Source organism: Pangasianodon hypophthalmus, chromosome 4, assembly GCF_027358585.1.
Source record: "Pangasianodon hypophthalmus isolate fPanHyp1 chromosome 4, fPanHyp1.pri, whole genome shotgun sequence".
Classification (NCBI taxonomy): domain Eukaryota; kingdom Metazoa; phylum Chordata; class Actinopteri; order Siluriformes; family Pangasiidae; genus Pangasianodon; species Pangasianodon hypophthalmus.
Window position 1 is genome coordinate 17,138,182 of NC_069713.1, and position 21,621 is coordinate 17,159,802.

At 40.3% G+C, this 21,621-nt stretch overlaps 3 protein-coding genes across 8 annotated transcripts; 2 read left to right on the forward strand and 1 right to left on the reverse strand.

Moving 5' to 3' along the window:
- The first annotated feature begins 577 nt into the window (after nucleotides 1-577).
- si:dkey-19b23.8 (uncharacterized) lies at nucleotides 578-5,214 on the forward strand. The gene is made up of 3 exons (XM_026937342.3): nucleotides 578-904; nucleotides 2,749-3,444; nucleotides 3,596-5,214. Exons 2-3 carry the CDS (start codon nucleotides 2,856-2,858, stop codon nucleotides 3,679-3,681), a joined length of 675 nt encoding a protein of 224 aa, XP_026793143.1. The 5' UTR covers nucleotides 578-904; nucleotides 2,749-2,855; the 3' UTR covers nucleotides 3,682-5,214.
- A 136-nt stretch (nucleotides 5,215-5,350) lies between these two features.
- On the reverse strand, nucleotides 5,351-10,102 carry si:dkey-19b23.7 (uncharacterized). 5 transcript variants are annotated; one of them, XM_026936161.3, is made up of 9 exons: nucleotides 9,941-10,102; nucleotides 9,694-9,839; nucleotides 9,245-9,316; nucleotides 9,069-9,140; nucleotides 8,772-8,944; nucleotides 8,643-8,700; nucleotides 8,382-8,553; nucleotides 8,061-8,258; nucleotides 5,351-5,991 (listed from the first exon to the last, which is right to left on the reverse strand). In XM_026936161.3, exons 2-9 carry the CDS (start codon nucleotides 9,703-9,705, stop codon nucleotides 5,780-5,782), a joined length of 969 nt encoding a protein of 322 aa, XP_026791962.3. In that variant the 5' UTR covers nucleotides 9,706-9,839; nucleotides 9,941-10,102; the 3' UTR covers nucleotides 5,351-5,779. The 5 variants fall into 5 exon arrangements, with proteins under 5 accessions (XP_026791962.3, XP_026791961.3, XP_053089600.1 ...); XM_026936160.3 differs by having other exon boundaries at nucleotides 9,929-10,102; XM_053233625.1 differs by having other exon boundaries at nucleotides 9,694-10,102.
- Nucleotides 10,103-10,242: 140 nt separating this feature from the next.
- Nucleotides 10,243-17,926, forward strand: zpax4 (zona pellucida protein AX 4). Of its 2 annotated transcripts, XM_026936158.3 has the most exons (19): nucleotides 10,243-10,386; nucleotides 10,501-10,556; nucleotides 11,635-11,724; nucleotides 11,832-11,956; nucleotides 12,205-12,348; nucleotides 12,423-12,491; nucleotides 12,675-12,857; nucleotides 13,831-13,930; nucleotides 14,031-14,248; nucleotides 14,427-14,580; nucleotides 14,736-14,944; nucleotides 15,042-15,159; nucleotides 15,362-15,570; nucleotides 16,332-16,449; nucleotides 16,652-16,821; nucleotides 16,984-17,081; nucleotides 17,227-17,366; nucleotides 17,478-17,504; nucleotides 17,665-17,926. In XM_026936158.3, the coding sequence occupies exons 1-19, from the start codon at nucleotides 10,352-10,354 to the stop codon at nucleotides 17,670-17,672; spliced, it is 2,271 nt and encodes a 756-aa protein (XP_026791959.3). In that variant the 5' UTR covers nucleotides 10,243-10,351; the 3' UTR covers nucleotides 17,673-17,926. The 2 variants fall into 2 exon arrangements, with proteins under 2 accessions (XP_026791959.3, XP_026791958.3); XM_026936157.3 differs by lacking the exon at nucleotides 17,665-17,926 and having other exon boundaries at nucleotides 17,478-17,628.
- Nucleotides 17,927-21,621: the final 3,695 nt, after the last annotated feature.

Sequence of the window (21,621 nt, forward strand, 5' to 3'; positions counted from 1 at the left end):
CCTCGTGCGTCCTGCATTAAATATGTGCCACAGACAGTGGGGAGACTGAACAAACACAAAGGTGTTGTGTTCTCTAGTCATTCCCCATTGGCAAGCCTGTCCTAGATGCTAGATATCTGTGTATTTACATATTGGCTAGGTGACTGCTGGCAGTTTACCTTTCACATTGGTATAGGGAAACAAAAACAATAACAAGCAACACGTTTCTTTTTTTTGAAGAGAGCTCGTGCATCTTCTGTCCTCGCACGCACCTCACACTACGTCCAAAGCCGCATACTACCGTACTAAATAGTAGGCTTATATAAAAACAACACGCCATTTATTCTATATTATTGCACTGTGGCGCAACATATTCGAAAAACGCCTCATTTTCCTTCAGACTGACTTATAAACGAAACAAAAGCAAAAAACAGATTAGTATGGATAGAGCAGTGTGACTTACTCTTTTGACACACTATTTAGTATGCTAGTAGGCGATTTTTGAACGCGACCCCGCCCCTCGTGCGCTCTCGCTCGCTCTCGCTTCGTGGTGACGCAGGAGGTGGTGCACGTGCCCGGCCTTCTCAAATACAGCGTCGTGGACGCGCGTTCCGTTCTGCATACTGAGGTGAAGTCTGGAGGAAAGGGAGAAGGAGCATGTTTCAGTGTGTGCTGGAAGGCTTCACAGCGCTGAGAAAGTCCACCAAGTTATTAGCTCTTAACTAAAACAAAATAGTACGTCAAGGCACTTTTTGAAATCGCTATCAACACCGGTATTTTGGGCTTTTTTTTCTTTTTTTAAAAAACTTAAACCAGTGACTGCTTTGTAAATGTGAGAAGGCAACTTAACGGCGATACTGAGAGGAAAAACTTTTCCCTTTTTTCCTTCGTACGGACACGGAAACGTAGAAAGAGCGGATGATAGGTAAATTATTTTATTTCTTATTCTGTTCTTTTATTTCTCACTGTATTGGATAAGTGTGTTTTTGTTGGAAACTTTACGCTGGAAAAAGTGCCGAGATGAACTTGAAGCTTTAGTCTAGACATCTCATGTAGCATTGTGCTATGAATTTCCCAGCTGGTTAGAAATCCTGATATTCTTACCTATGTTCTATTTTAAGTTTATTTTACTTCAGCCATTATTTTATAATGAATGCGTTGATACTTTACCTTTAAAGGCAGCAGTATTTATTCAGTTGTGGGGTTGATTGCAGTTCAAAGTTTGAATGAATAATGCCACTGTCACGTCTCACAGTATTACATGGTACATTATTGTCCTGAACTACATTCCTTTTTTTTTAATACATAAAAGCATTTACTTTTAAATTAAAACCTGGTGTTTTAATTCAGCAGTCCCTAGCTCATATCCCTGACAGGGCTGTGAGAATAAAGAGAGATGAACTTCAGGGCAATAGTAAATGAAAGTTTATTCTCCTGGGGTTGTTGATTTCTATTCTCTTACATGATAGTCAGGTCATAGCAAATGTATTGCCTAGTAATATTTCAACCCAGCATGCCTTCCCATTCCCTGCAGTGCACCAATTCCTCCTCATGATCAAAGCTGACACTTATTCAGTAACTCCCTGAGATTGTATCCAGTATTATTACCTGGAATCGCATCACTCTTAAGTTATCTCCTGTTTGTGTTCCTTACATATGATCTACACAAGCAGGCATGCCATTGTTCTGTGGCCTAGAAATATTTGTGGGACTGGTCGGGATGTGTACTAAAGCTGTATCCTGTCTGTGACTGGCTTAACAATGGCCATCTCAGCCTTAGCAGTTGGTGGTCCTGTTCCTGCCCAACATCAGAAGCAGTCAGGGATAGTGAAATAATGGGTCAGAAAGGAGAAAGCGGAAAAACGCCAAACAATGGTTTGAACTGCAGTGTAAATGCGGTGTGCTGGGAAAATGAAGGAGAAGTGTTTTCAGTAACTGAAGACAAAAGGGTAACTGACTGTTTGCATAACTCTGGTCTGTATAGCCACCTCATAACAAAGTTCAGTATGTTTGCATTTGACTCTCAAATATAGCCAGTGTTAGTTAATATAGTTGTGTCAAGTGCATGTTTCAAATATCAGGTCTGCTTGTTTGACCAGGTAAAGTATCTAGTTACTATAGCAAGACCTGTCTTTGAGGGTAACATCTGATTTTTGTACATTGCTTATTTTAACAGTTCAGCAGATAAGGGTCAAATCCAGGGGTGGCTGAGGGAAGCATCACATATCAGATAAGGCTTATGGTTAAAAATTTATGTTTAAAAAAAAGTTTCTTAATTTTTGCATTTTATGCAAAACCTAGGTAGTTAACCTTACAACTATAGACTTCAGATGTTTTTTTTTTCCCCACAAGCTACTGTCACTTTTTCCAGTGCAATTAGCAACTGTAAATTACAATTTTTTACCAAACTGATATAATATCATAATGTAACTCTGCTATGCAGAGCAGAGTTTTTAGCTATAGATAACCAGTCAACCATCAGCCAATTGCAGGTCAGCATGCTAAAAAAATGACTTTTCTTGCAAACTTGGATAGTTTGCTTCTTTCATGATTAGTGTGCGATTATTAAGAGGTATGAAAATATGGGATAAAAAGAAAATTCAAATTCACTCTCTCACAAGAGGGGCACTTATCACACATTGCTATGCTTTCATTATTGTCCTTTCCAGACAAATCCTATCATGTAACATAATATACAGTAATGATATAGCGGTGATGTATCCCATTTTGATGTCCACTTGATATATTTCCATTTTCTTTCCCTTTCAGATCCTGGAGGTAAATCCTAACACTCTGTTCTGTGACGGTTACTGGAAAAAGGGAAGAAGGACCCCTCTTCTCCTAAAAGCATCTGTCACATTCAGGCCTCTCCCAATATGTCTCTGGCCTCCTTCCACTTGATGCAGGCCCTGAAGAACTCTCCTGCAGCCCTGCGCAGACACTTTAAACGGGACCGCACAGAGAGTCTTTCCCATGGGGACCCCATATTCAAAGTGCACTATCTAGGCACCAAGAAGATCTTCTCCCTAGACCTGGAGCAGGCTGAGGAAGCCATTAACCGGCTCCTGGATGGTGCTCCTGGAAAGTTGTCCAAAGACCATGCTTTGGTGGTGCGGCCGCGATATGTGGAAGTGAAAGAGTTGAGCACAGGGAGGCAGCTAACCAAGACCTACCTGCATGACATTGCTTACTGCGCATCACACACGGCCCATCCCAACGTGTTCCTCTATATCTGCAGGCAACCTGGTCAGCAGCTGCAGTGTAGGGTGTTCTGGTGTAGTCGTGTGGAAAGGGCAAAGGATATGACGGCCTGCCTGGCAAACTCATTTCAGAGAGCACTAAATGACTGGCAAGATGGCTGTGCTACACTGCCAAAGGCAGAGGGCATCGCGAATAAGGATGAGGCTGACATCACCCCTGCTGCTGCCGCCAAAGGATTGACACTGCCAGCCAGTTTGGGGAAAGGTAAGCAGGGCAGAGGGAAACTTATCTGCTGTTTACGATAATGAAAGCAGACTGTTAATGATTGAATGGGGAATATTGTACCCTTCATTTGTAAGCATGTAATATTTTGTGCTTGAATGTAACATCATGCATCTATCATGTGTGTATGCAGTCCGTTGGAAGAAGAAGGGCTCAATTTCCCGCAGTCCTCTGAGAGCCATCACCAGGCGCGGCTCAGCCAGTGAAAACTGGCCATGAGATTCCCAGCTACTGGACCTCTTGACCCCTATGGGATCCTACCAACAAGAAGGCACTTTCTCTCCATTCCCACCATCCCAACAAAGTGACAGATGACAATGGCTGGACCTGTCATAGCTTGACTCCAACAAATCTTTCTGGCATTGAAAGTACAGTTTTTACAGACTGGTGTTAGTTTGGACTGTTGCCACAGTTGCTGTCCTTGCTCCTTTAGGGCAAAGACACTGATGACTGACAAGGTGGGGTGAGCCAATAGTTCATAGATTATATGCTGGTCATTTTTATTTCATGTATTGCTTGTTTAATTGATAGCAGTATTGTTTGTATTTTCATCTCAAGACTTAAGGCCTTTAAAGACTTTTATGCAAGTACATGCAGATTAATATATATATTACCAAAGTAAAACTGACCTAACCAGTGGCTGAAAGTAAGGAGGTTCTTTTGATTAGGATTATTAATACATTTTTTCCCCTCTAAATACAATACGCTTGGCTGGTGGGAAGAAACATCGAAACCAGGAATGAGCCCTTGTGTTAGGCATGTTGCATCAGGGATTTGTGAAATAACAGGGAGGATGCAGGAACCGCAGTGTTGCAATGGAAGTTCTATCCCTATTACCACCCAAAACCGCAGTTGCAAACCACCACAATTACAAGTTACACAAAATTTCACATATACTTTTGGTGCAGTTTCTAACCAGAGGAAGAAAGCCACACATTTAAACCTGTATTCATCTTGTATTCTTTTAACTGCTTTAGAATATCCACATTGAGATTAGACTTGATCTTCCAGAGTTTTTCCATCATTTCATTTGCCACTAACCATAAAGTAGGGTAATAAGCCAAGAGAAAATTTCCAAAAGAAAATAAGTAGCACAGTGCATGTTTGTGTGTGCACTGAGTGAGAGAACACAATGTGCCCTGTGCGGTCTGTGTAGGATTCATGCCGTGCACCTGCATTCCAATAGGGCCATTCTGAACTCCTTTATGTTCCTTCCTATCTTCAGTCTACTTTCTGCCATCAGGACTGCAGATTTTGAAAATCAAATTTTACCTTTTTTTTTTTTTAAATTAGCATGTTCTTGTTAAGCTAGTGACATCAAAATGCTAATTTGTGTGTGCATTTTAGCATTAAGAGCAACAGTCGTGTATATGTTTGGCTTAGTAGCATAAGACAAGTATGTTAAACAGGATTAAAGGCTACAGATTTGACTGCTGTACATGACCTTGCTAGTCCATACGTTGCTATTTTACAGTCAATATTGTTAATACATATTCTAATTGGAAGTATCTGCATGTTTAATGTTGACCTACAGTATCTTAACATCCAGGCAGTTGGCTCAATTATCTTTTGGATATTTTATCCTCATTGGTTTTAATCTAATACAAGGACACCAAACCTGCCTCCAGGATCTGAGTGTCTGCTCAAGGGTTTTTATTAATGTCTAATGAATGTGCATGTTTTTGTTTTATATTTTTTGTGTACATATTTATATATATGTATTTTCAAAAATTAAACTTTTATACAGTAATATGTGCCATTGCCTCATCTCTTTGTGTTATTGAAAAAAAAAAAAAAACAATGTTATTGCTGACAGACTACAAGGAAACTTTGTCTTCACTGATGAATTTTTCCTGGGATTCCACTAACAATCTAATACTTTTATAGAATTGGGCCTGAGTGAGACTCAGTTGAGTGTTTATTTACAGTGTCATAAGAAATGATATGCAGTGTTGCAAAGACAGTTTTGATACACAGTAAGCCCTTCACTATATATCCTCATAAAACCATCCTAAAATCCCCACACCTTTGGCAAGCACAGGCTTCATCTTTAGTATGCATTTTATCCAGAGCAATCAGCAGCCTCAGATGAACAATTAAGGAATTGCAATAATTAAACCAAGCAGCAGTAATTGGGCATAAAATATTTACTATATATACTATACATATACATGTATACTATACATGCAACTAAAAGTTTCTAAATCTACAGTGAGATAAACAGTACATCTTACACATTTAGAACATTTTAGTGGACCTTCTCAAAAGTTGTAGTTCACAACATAACAGGACCTTCTGGTTTCTATGCATCTGAGTATCATCTTGGTTCTTGTCTCTGAGAACTTGCTACTGTTACTTTGTGTTCAAATTGGGAGGTGTCCTCTCCAGAGCCATGGCCGTTTGATGAAGGTTGCCACTTCTCTGGAGAGTCCAGTTTAGAGAAGCTCCTGCTCTGGACATTACGGCGTCTCAGGAGTTCAGCGAGACTCTGAAAATGGAGTTGCCTCAAGGACTTGATCTCCTCCACAACTTAGAGGAGATGAGAGAATAAAAAATTTAAGTATCTGGGGATACGATATCCTATCAGTTTTAGAACATCCTATATCTTCACAGATTCTATTAAATAACGACTGTTAATACAGATTTTTGATTGATTGTCTAATTTAGCTTGTGTCCAGAAATGTAGCCTATATACTCTCTCTCTCTCTCTCATATATATATGCACACACAGTCAGGTCTGGAAGTATTTGGACAATGACAGAGTTTTTGTGATTTTGCCTTTATACACCACCACAATGGATCTGAAATAAAACAATCAAGATGTGATCGAAGTTTAGACTTTCAGCTTTATTTTAAGAGGTTCCACAAAAATATGCCATTTACCATTTAGGAATTACAGCCATTTTAAGCAAAGTACTTCCATTTTCAGGGGCTCAAAGGTATTTGGACAAAGTGACATAATTGTAAATATAACCATAATTTTAATACTTGGATGAAAATCCTTTGCAGTCAATGACTGCCTGAAGTCTGGAGCCCGTGTTCTCAAAACCCAAATTCTGAGTTTCCTCCGTGGAGATGCGTTGCCAGGCCTTCACTGCAGTCACCTTCAGTTGCTGCTTGTTTGTGGATCTTTCTGCCTTCAGTCTTGTCTTCAGTAAGTGAAAAGCATGCTCTATTGGGTTGAGATCAGGTGACTGACTTAGCCATTGAAGAATATTCCATTTCTTTGCCTTCAAAAAGTCTTGAGTTGCTTTCGCAGTATGTTTAGGGTCATTATCCACCTGCACTGTGAAGCGGCGTCCTATCAGTTTTGTAGCATTTGGCTGAATGTGAGCAGAGAGTATAGCCCTATACACCTCAGGATTAATCTTGCTACTTCTGTCAGCAGTCACATCATCAATAAACACCAGTGAGCCCATTCCACTGGCAGCCATACATGCCCATGCCATAACACTTCCTCCACCATGTTTGACACATGATGTATACTTTGGATCATGAGCTGTTCCTTTCTTTCGCCATACTTTTCTCTTCCCATCATTCTGGTACAAGTTGATCTTGGTTTCATGAGTCCAAAGAATCTTATTCCAGAACATGGGAGGCTTTTTTAGATGTTTTCTGGCAAAGTCTAATCTGGCTTTCCTGTTCTTGAAGTGAAGTGAAGTGACTTGTGGCCAAGTATGTTGACCCATACTAGGAATTTGTGCTCTGTATTTAACCCATCAAAGTGCACACACACACAGTAGTGAACACACACACACACCGTGAACACACACCCGGAGCAGTGGGCAGCCTTTTTTTTTTTGCTGCGGCACCCGCGGAGCAGTTTGGGGGTTCGGTGCCTTGCTCAAGGGTCTCACTTCAGTCGTGGTATTGAGGGTGGAAGAGAGTGCTGGTCATTCACTCCCCCCCCCACATACAATCCCTGCCAGACCTGAGACTCGAACCCACGACCTTCAGGTTCACCTTCGGGTTGCAAGTCCGACTCTCTCAGACTTCACCAAGGAAAGGATTCTGCGATCATCCACTTTAGTTGTCTTCCGTGGTCTTCCAGGCCTTTCGATGTTGTTGAGCTCAACAGTGCTTTTTAAGAATGTACCCAACTGTTGATTTGGCCACACCTAAGGTTTCTGCTTTCTCTCTTATATATTTATGTTGTTTTTTCAGCCTAATGATGGCCTCCTTCACTTGCATTGAGATCTCCTTGGACTTCATATTGGTAGCTCCAGTCAAACAGCTGCCAAATGCCAACTCAATACCTGCTATCAACGCAACTTTTATCTGCTTCATTTGTCTTGAAGTAATTAGGGAATGGACCGCACCTGTTCAATTAACTTCTTGTCAGTCAATTGTCCAAATATCTTTGAGCCCCTGAAAATGGAAGTACTTTGCTTAAAATGGCTGTAATTCCTAAATGGTAAATGCCATATTTTTGTGGAACCTCTTAAAATAAAGCTGAAAGTCTACACTTCGATCACATCTTGAACTCCGTCATTGTCCAAATACTTCGGGACCTGACTGTATATTTTAGTCCACTGCTCCTATTCCATTTACAGTAAAACCAGATTCAGCAGGCTCAGAATTTCCAGCATGGCACCCACCCAGATCATAGAATGGTTCCTTGCGACTTCCTTGAACCACAATCATCTCCAAGAAGTTAAGGAGGGCTCCAGTGGCAAGGAAGCGCTCTGGGAGGGGAAGGGTCTGGAGGTAGCGCATATCCAGAGAGAAGGGATTATCTGGAGGGGGCATGGTGCACAGACCCACCAACTCATTAACCACATCCCACACCCGTGTTCCTGTAATGGAAAGACACAATAGAATAGAAATATTTTTGGTGTCACTATAAGTAAGTGACTCATTCACATTAATGTCCTATTTAATACTGATTTATAGTAAAAACAAAATAAAAGTCTGCCAACCTTGAGAAGTTAAAACCCAGTCTCTGATGGATTTGAGTTTCATTGGTCTATCTTTGGCCAGTGAATCAGCACCTCCGACACTCATCAAACGTTCATGATTGGATCGTATCCATGCATATGGCCGTCCATATTTAGCATAGCCAGCCAACAGGAAAAGGGTGCAATTAATTTCCTGTATTTAGGCACATTTTTCATCATCATCAGTACAATAATGAAATCTCACTGATAAAATATAAAAATATCATTTCATGGGTCACTCACTGGCACAGCGATCTCCCTCTCACTGGGTGAAGCTGGGAGATGATGCAAATCATTACTCCTATAACAGGTATAACAGAGTTGTGAAAATGTGTTGCTCATATTGCTATATGTGAGTTGATATTGCAATACCTGCTAGGCTGCTGCTGAGAGGCCTGTGGTGAATGAGGTCTTTGTTGTGGTTGGGGACCTTCGCTAGGTAGTGGAGAGCTGGCATAGTCACTGTCCAGACTGTAACTACTACTGCAAGTAGGACTGGTGCAGGATGACGCAACTGAGGCAGGAAAACCAGGAGAAGGCCATCCCTAAACATATATATTGCATTTTGATCAGGTTCATTCAGTTATACTTATTACCACCATTAGTTCAGAATTCGAGTTTATAATCACTGATGTATATCAGCAAAGGGAGAGGAAGATGAAAACTCACCAGATCTTCATTGACAACAGTCAGCAGCAGTTCCTCTTTCCCCCTCAGCCAGGGCTGAAAATAAAGGAAACCCTGTAGGGAAAAGGGAGGAACAAGCAAAGCATATCTGATTCTTTTAGTACAATGACACAACAATGCTCAAATGAATGTTTTGTGTAAGAGTTTTGCTCTCCAACCTGTAAGGATCCTAATATTGCCAGGTCTGATAGAAAATGCTGTAGTCTTGTGTTTTGATGTCTCTCTCTCTCCTGTCTCCCACAAGACGACAGTAATGGCATTTAACACGAGATTCTCATTTCAAAAACATTTATTCCTGGCTACAGCTTCTCAGCAGAAGGCCAATAAAAAGGGTAATTATTGACAGAAAAAAGACTACATGTATGGGCCTAAATACTGACATCAACAAAACCGTACCCTGTCTCCTAGCAACGGCTTGCAAGTGAGAGCTGATGGAAATAAAGCCTTAATCCTATTTCACCAGCTCTTCAATTTAACTGCCATTATGGCTTATTTCAAATCGGAGAAATTTTCCTCTTTTACACGTTAGAAACACAAAAAGATTACTATATTTAAATAAAGTAGAATTAAGTACAAATGGACAAGCTTGTTTATGTAGCTCACTTACAGTTGCACTCATGTTGGCATCAATGCAGCAGAAAAGCTTCAGCTCTGCATACCGACATCTCCAGCTGCAGTCAGTGAAGGCGCACTGCTCCGCCCACTACGCAGCGGCTTTACACTTGAAACCCTTTCATCTAAACAGCCTGTTTTCTTTGCATGCAACAACATCTGTCTGTTAACATTCTAAACTGAAATTCACATGTTTATCTGCATAAGCGTTTTACGTGTATAATCCTTACCCTGAATCTCACCTCGCACCGGCGCGCTTAAGGGATCATCTGAATGGTTACTTCTTTCAGAAAAGCGCAACAAGAGCGCACTGGCACATTGCTCGGAAAATTTAACAGTAACTTATAAAGAGAGTGAAGATCTGCCAATAAACCGCACATTACATGGATTACATGTGGTCTATACAACCATTTGAGGACATGTTTGTTTCATTATTCGACTTTTAGAGACAGGTGGAACGATAATGGTATGGGTGTGTTTGAGTAAATCAAATTTGCCAATCTGCGCGCAGCTCTCATGTGTATCACGTGTATGTCGCAAAATTTCCACACCTCTGCGCTCCTACAACGCATCCTTCACATGTTCAAAACCAAGTGACACTGCAAGTTCGGCAAATTGCCAGAAGGTTAAGAGTAATACCTGAGATAAACAGCATGTGTTTATTAACACCCTTTAATATGCTTCTGAGGTAAGCAACTAAGGGCACTAAAAGCTCTGCCCATACAGAAAAGTTCTGAGGTCTTCAGAATGTGGGGGCTAATGTTGTATATTTACTGAATACTAACACTGGTATACTTTATAGACTGTTGCTCATAGGCCTACCTCTTACCAGCTGCTCCATTCCTGTAGTACCTGCAGGTAGGATCAATCATGGGTTCAAAATATTAAACAGTTTATCATATCATGCATTGTCTCTACAGGCCTTAGGAATTGCATGTTTCTCTCGTAGTATCTCTAATCACTTACTTACTGAAAGTCAGAAAAAAAGGGTACTAAACTGAACCTTTCCTTGTCACTGGGTGGTACCCTCAAGGGTACATATTTTGTCTGCATCTTTTACTTGGAAAGGTGCATGTACTACTCTAAAAGTTAACTGAAGTTATGAGAGTTTTCCTTAAGATCCAACAGGTCTGATTATGGACCTTAAATCATATTTAAGGGGTGTGATCAAGGTTCCCCGCTTCGATCCTGAGCTTGTGTTACTATCTGTGTGAAGTTTTGCATGTTCTTCCCGTGTCCCTCTGGGTTTCTTCCAGGCTCTCCAGGTTATTATATAGGTGTGGATAAGTTTGCGTGTGCATAGTGCACATGGTGCATTCCATCCAGAGTTTATTCAGGCCTCACCCCAGTGACAAGAACAGTAGAGTTTAATCCTTTTTTCTGAGAGTGTTGGTGTATATGAAAAAATATAGGCAATATTAGACACATAAACATTAAACACAATATTAGACAATAATATAGACACATATAGATGTATCTAAGACTATACACATATAGATACATAAATACACTGTTACAGTAGCCTAATCATCTTTCTAATGAATTATAATGGGTAATATTTCAGAATTAAGGCAGAGAAAATAAACCATTAACTACCAGATGTTAATTAGTCAAGAGGAGACATAGTCTGTAGACATAGCATTGAGTAGTATGTCATCCCCATATGACTTAAGTCCTGGGTTTTAGAAAGGTGATGTCATTTCATTTCCGTAGTCACCACAGCAGGAAGTGAGCATACACAGAACCATTTCTACACAAACCCTCTGTCTTAGTTCACTTGCATGTTTATCTCAGAATGTCACAGCTCAAGAATCACTATCTACAAATAATTTTCAATAAGATATTAACCTATATGTTAATCTGCCTGCTAGTGTTAGTAGGAGAGAGTTATTAATGACTGACTCCTTTTTGATGTCTAATGATGTCATCTTTAAAGGGACCTTCACAACCAATTGTCATGAACGCCACTTCTGGTTGTCTGTCAAGGGCAGCTTTCTGGGGAGCATGGTGCAATTTTACATTGAAGGTTGTCTATTTCTTTTCTTTTTTTTTTTTAACATTAATAGGAAGTTTTATTCAGTAACTGCCCTGTCTGGTCAGCAATACAAAATTACCTAATTTCCTGTTTCACAGACAGCACTGGTGTCCACTTCCTGTCCAGTCAGAGGGCTGCAGAATGTGGCTACACTGTGGTCTTGAATCACCGTGGAAACCTTGTGTTCCGTGCCTCCTACCTTGCCTGCTATGTAGAGAATAGGGTTCGTTATACATCCAACTTTTCTTGAAATATACATAACTGTAGGCGTGCATATTGAGTATTGGCGTCTGGGCAGAATTGCTGGGTTGATATTGGCTTAGATTTGACTCTGAGCATGTGCACTGTTCACTGACACAACACAGATCATGCACATGAATGTAGGGCTATTTTTGTGAATCTGAGATCTGGCATAACTTGGAAACAGAAGCTTGCAAGTAATTTTTTTCTGTCTTTGTTGTGTGGCTGCAGGGAGACACTGAGTTTAGAGTTAGTGTACGGTTTGTCAACATGCAGACTGATGGCAGTGTTAATGCTTACCCTTTCATGCTTCATTGCTCTCTGGTTGGACCCTGGAGCCTGAGAGAGATTGTCTGTGAGGAAAATTACATGGAGGTGAGACTTCAGGGAGTTTCCCTAAACTAGAATTGAGACTAAGACAGAAACTGAAATTAATTTTCTCTTTTAAGGTTTCCGTTAAATGGCCAATCCCGATTGTTTCCCGTGAAGGAGTGAAATGGCTTGAACTGCAGTCTCAGGTATATGCAGATATCCCCTAACTGCTATTTTGATTCTTGTACGAGATGGTACAGTATACATGTGTCCGAAAGAACAGCACCTAGTGGGGATTTCTGCAGTGCACATATTACTAAAGTTTATAAAGACTGTTTTTGACTTTCTGCTCTTTACCACTTATGACCTGTTTGATTAACTTAATTCAGACATTGGAAGAGAGAGTTAAGCAGCTCAGAACAGGGCAAGTGATCTTCTACAGACCAGGTGACTTTGACAAGACACCCCGACAGATCGAGGATGTCAAAGCTATAGGGTACCACATCACTGCCACTGATACTCGGATTCTTCTGCGCAGTGCCTACTCTTCTCTTCTGTCCTATACCATTAAGGTTAGAATCAACAACAGCTGTCCAGTCATTTGTGTATTTATTGTAACATTTTTCTGAATATCCTTGTCTTTTAAAGTTGAATATAAAAGTTTGCATAACGCATGGGGAAAAAAATGAAAATTTATTTTAACCAACAAGACACGCACTGGGAGAATTAGGTTCCACAGATGTTTCTTCATTATTATGAGTAGTTCAAAAAGTGTTTAAGATATTAATAATCTATTATTACAAATATTTTTAATGTCTTGATTTAACTGACCGCAACATCTTTGCATATCCTGTGAGGGTAAACTGGTGGCTCTGTGTGAGGCATTTTGCTGGTGTCTTTCCACTTAACTTCACAGCAGATTGATAGAAACTTATATGATGAAACATTTCTATCCTGATTGGCATAGTCTCTTCCAGGATGACCCCACCCCCCATCCACAGGGCATGAGGGATAACTGAATGGTTCAGTGAGTATGAAAATTATGTAGATCAGATGCTATGTCCTTCATATTCACCAGATCTAAACCCAGCTGAAAACCTATGGGAGATTTTGGACTGACTTCTTCTACACTACCATCATCATTATCATCAAAAAAAAAAAAAAAAGTTGAGGGAATATCTTTTGGAAGAATGGTGTTCATCCCTCGAGTACCATTCCGTAGATGTGTGGAGAGTGAGGCATTGGTGTACTGAAGCAGTGCTGGTGGTCCAACACCTTTCTCAGACACGTTATATCATTTTTTCCTTTAATATGTCACCAGTATGTGTAATGTAATGTTTCGAAGTGTTGACTTAATGTGGCTAGCCACAATTAACTTCTAACTTTTTGGAATTTCCTTTTATAGAAAAATTGTAAAATAGAGATATTTTTTATTTCAACCAGTAACTAACAGGATGTAATCTTTTGCACTCAACTGTAAATATAAATGTAAAGTATCTTTTTATTGCTTCACCTCTGATAATTTATTTTGCTGTTGTCCACTAGGAAAAGAACGTTCAAGTGGAGGCAGTTAGTGCCATCATAATTTTACAGCTTGAAGGGACATCACCCATCCCTGTTGAGATTTCAGTGGCCTGCGCAAAGAGTTCAGTTATTGTTTTATACTAATTCGACTAAGTTCTATTCTATTCTATTCTATTCTATTCTATTCTATTTACTACGCTGTGTTCTCTCCTGCTTCTTAGCTAAGGCTGTAGTTGATGGCCTGTACCTTCTCTGGTCATTCCCTCTGGCCCTTTCTCCTCTGGTGCGAGGTTGGTTCAGAACTGGTGCGATGAGGTTGGGAGTGGACGGCAGAGTGCTGAGTGACTGTGAGATGCGCAACAGGGGTTATAATGTGTCACTGAAAGACCAGACAGTAAATATTAGGATTCCATTTGACAAAGAGGGAGCAAAAATAAAGGTAAACAAACACAGATAGTGAATCACTCCAGTTTCTTGATTTTTGATGGGCATAATGTAACCGTTGCTACTGTATAATACAATTAAGTAAACCGCACTTTCTCTCATAGACTTATAAGCAAGTTTTTCACAGGAATTAAGTGCATGCAATAGTACTGACCTCTCGTTCTTATTTGCAGAGTCATGTCCTTAAGGGCCAGTATGCTCAATCTCTGTCATTGGAGTTCTTTTGTATGTATCACTGGGATGACGCGATTTGGCCTCATACTCAACACCGTAGCTTCCTACTCCTGCGCACACCGTATATGCTTAGAACACCAATTGTTCTCAACAGTAAGAATCCACTCACATATCATAGAGAATCATAAGGGAAAGGATCTAGTCATTTGGAAGGATGAACTTGTGCAGATGTTGTATTGTATTTTAATCTTTTTAATATGATTGTCTCACTCCAGCAACACTGATCTGTGTTTCTTTGCTCTCTAAAGACACAGATCCCTTAACAGAGATGTTCTCTGTCACCCTGGGTGTATTTCCTGCTGATGTGTCACTTCAAAATATTACACTTGGGCTTGACACTATGACATGGACAGAGGCAAAACAACACAATATTCATTTGAAACAGATACTCTTCAGCAATGGCAGCCATGCCTATGAACTTCAAGTCCCCTTCTCCCACCCCATGGTCACCCAGAGGGTGGGACGTTTTAAGTTTTTTCTGACATGAAGTACAGCAGTCCATTTTTTAAATTTTCTAGACTAAGACCTGTTGATGCCAGTTTATCTTTGTTCAGGTAATTAGTGGACATTTCAGGAGGCAAAGCTTGGCCCTGACCTTTGACCTTGTCATCTTCCCTGAAGAAGAGCACTTCAGCTATAGAACTAATGTAATGTTTGATCAAAAAGAACCAGGTGAGCTTCTGTTATTTTTTTGGTCCATCTACTATGTATTATGTCCTGCATTTACCACAATTCTGACAGCATATAAACCTGTAAGTACTGCATACTTTTCTCTGTATTTGTTACAGACAATATTACCCCCTTTAGTAGTGCCTACACTATGTATCTCCATTAGCTTTGTAACCTGATTTTTTTTGCTCTGTGTTGCTACCAGCTCTTTCGGCTGTGCTGGCGGGCAGTTGTACAGAGAGAGGAGTTATGGTGGTTCTGCACTACGGCTCAGAGGATGTGCAATGGGAGCTGTATGTGGGGGACCGTAGGCTGGACTGGGAGCTCGTGCAGCTGGGAGGCTACAGGCTGGATGGCGGAGATGACCATTTCAGCGTAGAGATACCTCTGTACAGCCCTGGAATAGCTTATGAGGTGTGTGGGGTGGCATATTTGGTGTGGTTTACCAAAGTGTCTATATTATTCATCAGACTTGGTGGAATTCAATATTTTAGTGAATCAAATAATCAAATATCTCACTGCAATATCACAATGTTCAATCATTGAATTCAGATGCTTTTAGGTGACCAGCAGCCTGCATGAAAATCTCCTTTGAAGCCCCTGACACAGTGTTAACAGACAGCTATTGAAGCTAGTGCGTCAGTTAATGTGTGATAGGTGTTCATGTACTCGCTGTTTTAATGGTACAAAAGATTAACGCTCATCAAGCTTTTAACCCATCATTTTGAGCCACAAGTTTATGAAAAACCTTATGATTTTAGATCAAATCCATGGAGTGTCATTTGAGCAAATGCTTCAATAGAAGAGATTAGGCATGAGGAAAATTTAACCTTTTGTACAAAGCAGTTAACATGGTCAATATCACACATTTGCTTCCATTTAAATAGAGACCAAGAAATAGTGCAGAATCTCATTTTAATGACCCCCAGCTGCCACTGTTGTACCACTGTTGGGTTTTTTGATTTCATTTAAGAATACATGCAGACATACAGGGATTATCTCCAAGCCCATCTCAGACATACAGCATTAGCGTTCATGGAAAATATTTTCTTTTGCCTGTACTGCCATCTTGTGGTGTGTTGCTCTTATTCTCAGTTCCTCTCTTATTCAGTAATAAGGTATTTTGCACAGTGTTTTGTACTATGTTGAATGATTTATGCTGTTGGTATGTGTAGGACCTGAATTTGAAAAGCATGATTGTTAAGGTGGAGGTCAGTGCTGTTAACATGGTGACACTGAAGGCAGAGCACTCCCTTGTCCAGCGCTGCACATTTCCTGTTCGAGATTTTCTGGGTAAAGCACAAACCCAGAAGAACACATGTACATTTTATTTACTAAACTGTTAGTGACTATTAGTCAGAAAGCTTGTTTCCTTTCCACAGTGTATTTTTTTTTCTATTTTTTGTTCACTACATACTGCTTTCACTAATACTGTATATGTCTGTACTTAAAGTTGTCTACGATACATTTTGACCATTTATTTACCCAAAATCAGTTTGCCTGCCAGAAGGAAGGATACTGGTGGTTACAGACACAACTCGCTCCATCCCTCCCACCAAGCCTAACAGCACCACTCTCCTGGACACATCCTGTAAACCCACTGCCACAGACAGCTCCAGAGCTCTGTTCAACTTCAGCTTGGACTCCTGCGGCACCACCATGACTGTAAGTGAGTCTACACTGAGAAATTGGACACATCCAAGAGATAACTGTGCAAATATTTTTTGGCAAATCTATGTCTTTAACCTTATTAATAGTTTAACATACACGTTTTTATGTAGAGAAGGTGTTAGAAGGCATAAATTAGATTTAATAAATGTAATTCAGGTGGAAGGCAACTATCTGCTCTATGAGAATGAGATAAGATACAGCCAGAAATTTCTTCCTAAAGAAGACCCCCTCATCCACATGGACTCACCATTCAGGTAAGTTAGTATAGGCAGCTATTTCTCTCACTACAGATAAGCCAGGCTTACCCCATATACAGAAAATTTATACTGACACAATTCCTTCTGAAAATTACTGGTTTTTAATGTTCCTTTTTTTTATCATAAATGCTACTCTGCAAAGGCTGACATTACAGTGTCGGTACCCACTTAACGTCACCAGCGCACTCACGCTTCATCCCACTGCTAACACAACCATCAAACATCCTTCATTACCACAAGAACTGAGACAAGGGCTGAACTGGACAAAGCCTCTAAGCAGAGGTATCAATGCTTCACAACTGATCAACTATACAGTTGGTATTTTTGAGCGAATTGCAGAACTCTGGTTGTATATGCTCAAGAATTAGATTTACCATGTTAATATTTTTACAGGTCTAAGAATAACAAAAGGCTTGAAAGGTAGGACCACCCAAAGCTATCTTATGCATATGATGGCAAAATTACTTCCATAAGTAGTCCACCTTTAAATGCAAGCATTAACTTTTTTTTCTTAAAAAGTTTAAAAATTATTAAAAATAAAAAATATTGCATACTTATTTTTCATTGTGTTTACATGTAGGCCTGTGAAATAATCCTTTAGCTGCTTCATATGGTATGAAGGCGTGCAGTTCATTGTCCAGGGTAATGCAGCAAGGAGTTAAAAAAACAAATGCATTCCTCCGATGTGCATGTGGGTACAAAGAAAGACCAATAAAATTAATTTGCATATTCATAGTTTATGTATTTGTGTCATGGGCTGAAAATAATTTCTAGACTAGAAATGGTTTTACCCTCCTTGTTGCAAAATGATGAAGGCTTTTGTGTAAAGTTCAGGGTGATCACAGTAGAATGGAATGAAAGAGAGAAGTCTATACTCATATCCAAGTCTTGCTTACTGTCTGGCCTGATGTCGTGGCAGCTCTAGCTTACTTTCTGTTTGCTACTATGATGAGAATTTTCTTCAGGACTCCTTTTGGGCCAGGGCCAAATGTCTGTATTGATGTTTTCTCCAAAACGTGAAACAGTTTTGCCTTTTAGAGGGTGCTAATGCTTTTTTACTTCACAAATCAGGTGGATTTTTAAATAGCAGTGTATTTCTGATGAGGAGTTTGAGGTAATGTTGTAGAGTTTAAGCATACTTTTACTACAGGTCAAAATTGTGAGATCCATCCAGTAGTTCACTTAACTTGACATACTTTTCACTTGTTTTTCACTCTGCTCCCCCTCTGCCACTTAGACACTTTACACTTGGTCACTTCACACAACTTTAGTGCAGTCATCTGTGCTGTAATTAGCATTTCTCTCTTTCTCTATGTTACAGTATACTGTATATTGTACTTTGTTTTTATTGCACTTGTCTATTCTCTTGCCCTGTCTGTGTGTGCATATGTATCATTTCTGTTATGTGAGCGGCTTACTTAACCCTCTCCACAAGCATTTCAGTGTTGATGTTGATGTGTTGGACGCAGGAAAAATGGGCAACCGTAAGGATCTGCACATCCCACAGATGCCCGATCAGATTGAGATCTGGGAAATTTGGAGGTCAAGTCAACACCTTGAACCCTTTGTCATGTTTCTTGAATCATTCCTGAACAATATATGCAGTGTGGCAGGGCACATTATCCTGCTGTAAGAGGCCACTGCCATTAGGGAATACCGTTGCCATGAAGGGGTACATGTCAAAGTAACATCCACATGAATGCCAGGAACCAAGGTTTCCCAACAGAACATTGCCCAGAGCATCACACTGCCTCTACCAGCTTGCCTTCTTCCCGTACTCCATCCTATTGCCATCTCTTCAACAGGTAAGCGACGCACACGCACCCCGCCGTCCACATGATGTAAAAGAAAATGTAATTCATCAGACCAGGCCACCTTCTTCCATTACTCCATGCTCCAGTTCTGATTCTCACGTGCCCATTGTAGGCACTTTCGGTGGTGGACAGGGGTCAGCATGGGCATTCTGACCGGTCTGCAGCTATGAAGCCAGCTGCCATGCACTGTGTTCTGACACCTTTGTATCATAGCCAGTATTAACTTTTTCAGTGATTTGTCTGCAAGCCTTCGCTCCCCATGTGCATCATTGAGCCTTGGGCGCCCATTACCCTGTTGCTGGTTCACCAGTTGTCCTTCCTTGGATCATTTTTGGTAGGTACTAACCACTGCCGGGAACGCACCACAAGACCTGCTGTTTTGGAGATGCGCTGACCCAGTCATCTAGCCATCACAATTTGGCCCTTGTCAAAGTTGCTCAGATCATTACACTTGCCCATTTTTTTTGCTTTCAACACATCAACTTTGAGAACTGACTGTTCACTTGCTGCCTAATATATCCCACCCCTTGACAGGTGCCATTGTAATAAGATAATCAATGTTATTCACTTCACCTGTCAGTGGTTTCAGTGTCATTGCTGATCGGTCGGTGTGTGTGTGTGTATGTAATGTAAGTCATTTTCATAGCACACATCCAGCAAACGCCTTTCTCCTGTGTCCCTGATAGCCAGGGTCTGTCTATTTACATTCCTTGTTTTACCAAAGGATACATTTATGATGTATGATACATTTATGTTAAATTCCTAGCTGGTATTGAGTTATCTAGGGTGTAGAATTACCCCTTTAGAAATTTCAAGAAGCTAGGTAAAGCTAGAGTTGTTAGACAATGCCTAAGACCATAATAGCAGGTGGTTCCTCTGAGGTAAATTTAAATGTTATGTGCGTCAATAATTCCATAGTAGTATGGTGCAATAACACCAATGCGTATGTGTTAAGTCACCCACAATCCTTTTCTATAAGTAATAATTTATGTGCTGTGACAGTTTCACAGCTCCTTAGTAAATGGAAAAATGGGACAAGCCAGCTTACACATTTATTTTTCAAAAGAACTTCACATGCAGGTTAAAACACTGCAGTGACAGTTTTCATACTTTGGCCAGTCTGCACTCAGTTTCCCCAGAAAGATTTTAATTAAGACTTTCAGTCTTCTTTAATAGTATGTACATGTCCCCAGTGTGTTCCACTGAGGTGGGAGAAATGAGTGTAGTAATAGATATCATCAAAGGTTTTCCACAAAGCACACTCAGCCAGGATCACCCTGTTGGACAGTAACCAAACCAAGGGAGACTGATGAGAGCAGAGTACTGTTCTACTTAAGACTCAATACATGTGGAACCAGGGTCAAGGTTTGTTTCGTAAATCTACATTATGGACTCTGGCATGTTTCATACTTAAAATAAGTTTCTTTGCAACAAACCTTCTCAGTCCATACAGTCCCCTTTGAAAGTACTGGAACAGCAAGGTGAATTGCTATACACTGGAGACATTTGGGTTTGTGATCTATGAGACGATAGATGTGATCTATGAGAGGGTAGATCAGAATTTCAGCTTTCATTTCCTGATATTTACATCTAGATGAGTTAAACAACATAGAACATGGCACCTTTTGTTTGAATTCACCAATTTGTTCAAATGATCAAATATGTTGGAACATGTGACTGACAGGTGTTTCTTGTTGCCCAGATGTGCCCTGTTAGATTGATTGTTTAAACAATTAATAGCTCTGAATGTCTACTCTTGGTTTGAGCCCTGGGTTTCACCTGTGAAGACTGCATTTGTTATTAAAAAGGATAAACCAACATAAAGACTAGAGAGCTGTCTATGGGAGAAAGCAAGCCATTTTGAAGCTGTGAAAAGAAAGAAATCTATCAGAGCCATTCCACAAGCAATGGGCATAGCCAACAATTTGGAATGTCCTGAAAAAGAATGAAACCAATGGTTTACCAACAGTCAGACATAAAACAGGTCGGCCAAGGAAAACAACACCAGTTGATGACAGAAACATTGTGAGAGCTGTGAAGAAAAACTCGAAAACAACAGTCAGTGGCATCACCAACAACCTCCACAGGGCAACAATGAAAGTGTTACAATCCACTCTTTGAAGAAAACTTTGAGAGCAGCAATATAGAGGCCATACCACAAGATGCAAACCATTCATCAGCAGTAATTATCAGAAAATCTAATATGAAGTCACAAAGAAATACAGAGATGATCCAGAAACATTCTGGAACCAAGATTAACCTCTACCAAAGTGAAGAACAGGCCAAAGTGTGGAGAAAGAAAGGATCTACTCATGATCCAAAACATACAAGCTCATTGGTGAAGCACAGTGGAACGGGCTCACTAATCTTTGATATAACTCATGATGGTAGCAGTAGAATGAGTCCAGTAGTCTGCACAAACATTCTGGCTGTCAATTTACAGAGAAATGCATCCAATCTAATTGGGAGGAACTTCATCATGCAGCAAGACAATGACCCAAAACACACTGCCAACACAAAAAAGGACTTCATCAGAGGAAATAGTGGAAGATTTTAGACTGGCCAAGTCAATCACCAGACCTTAACCCAATTGAGCAAGCATTTCATCTCCTGAAGAGGAGACTGAAGGGAGAAACCCCCAAAACTAAGAGCAAGTGAAAGAAGCTATGGTAGAAGCCTGGAAAAGCATCACAAAAGAAGAATGCAACAGTTTGTTGATGTCA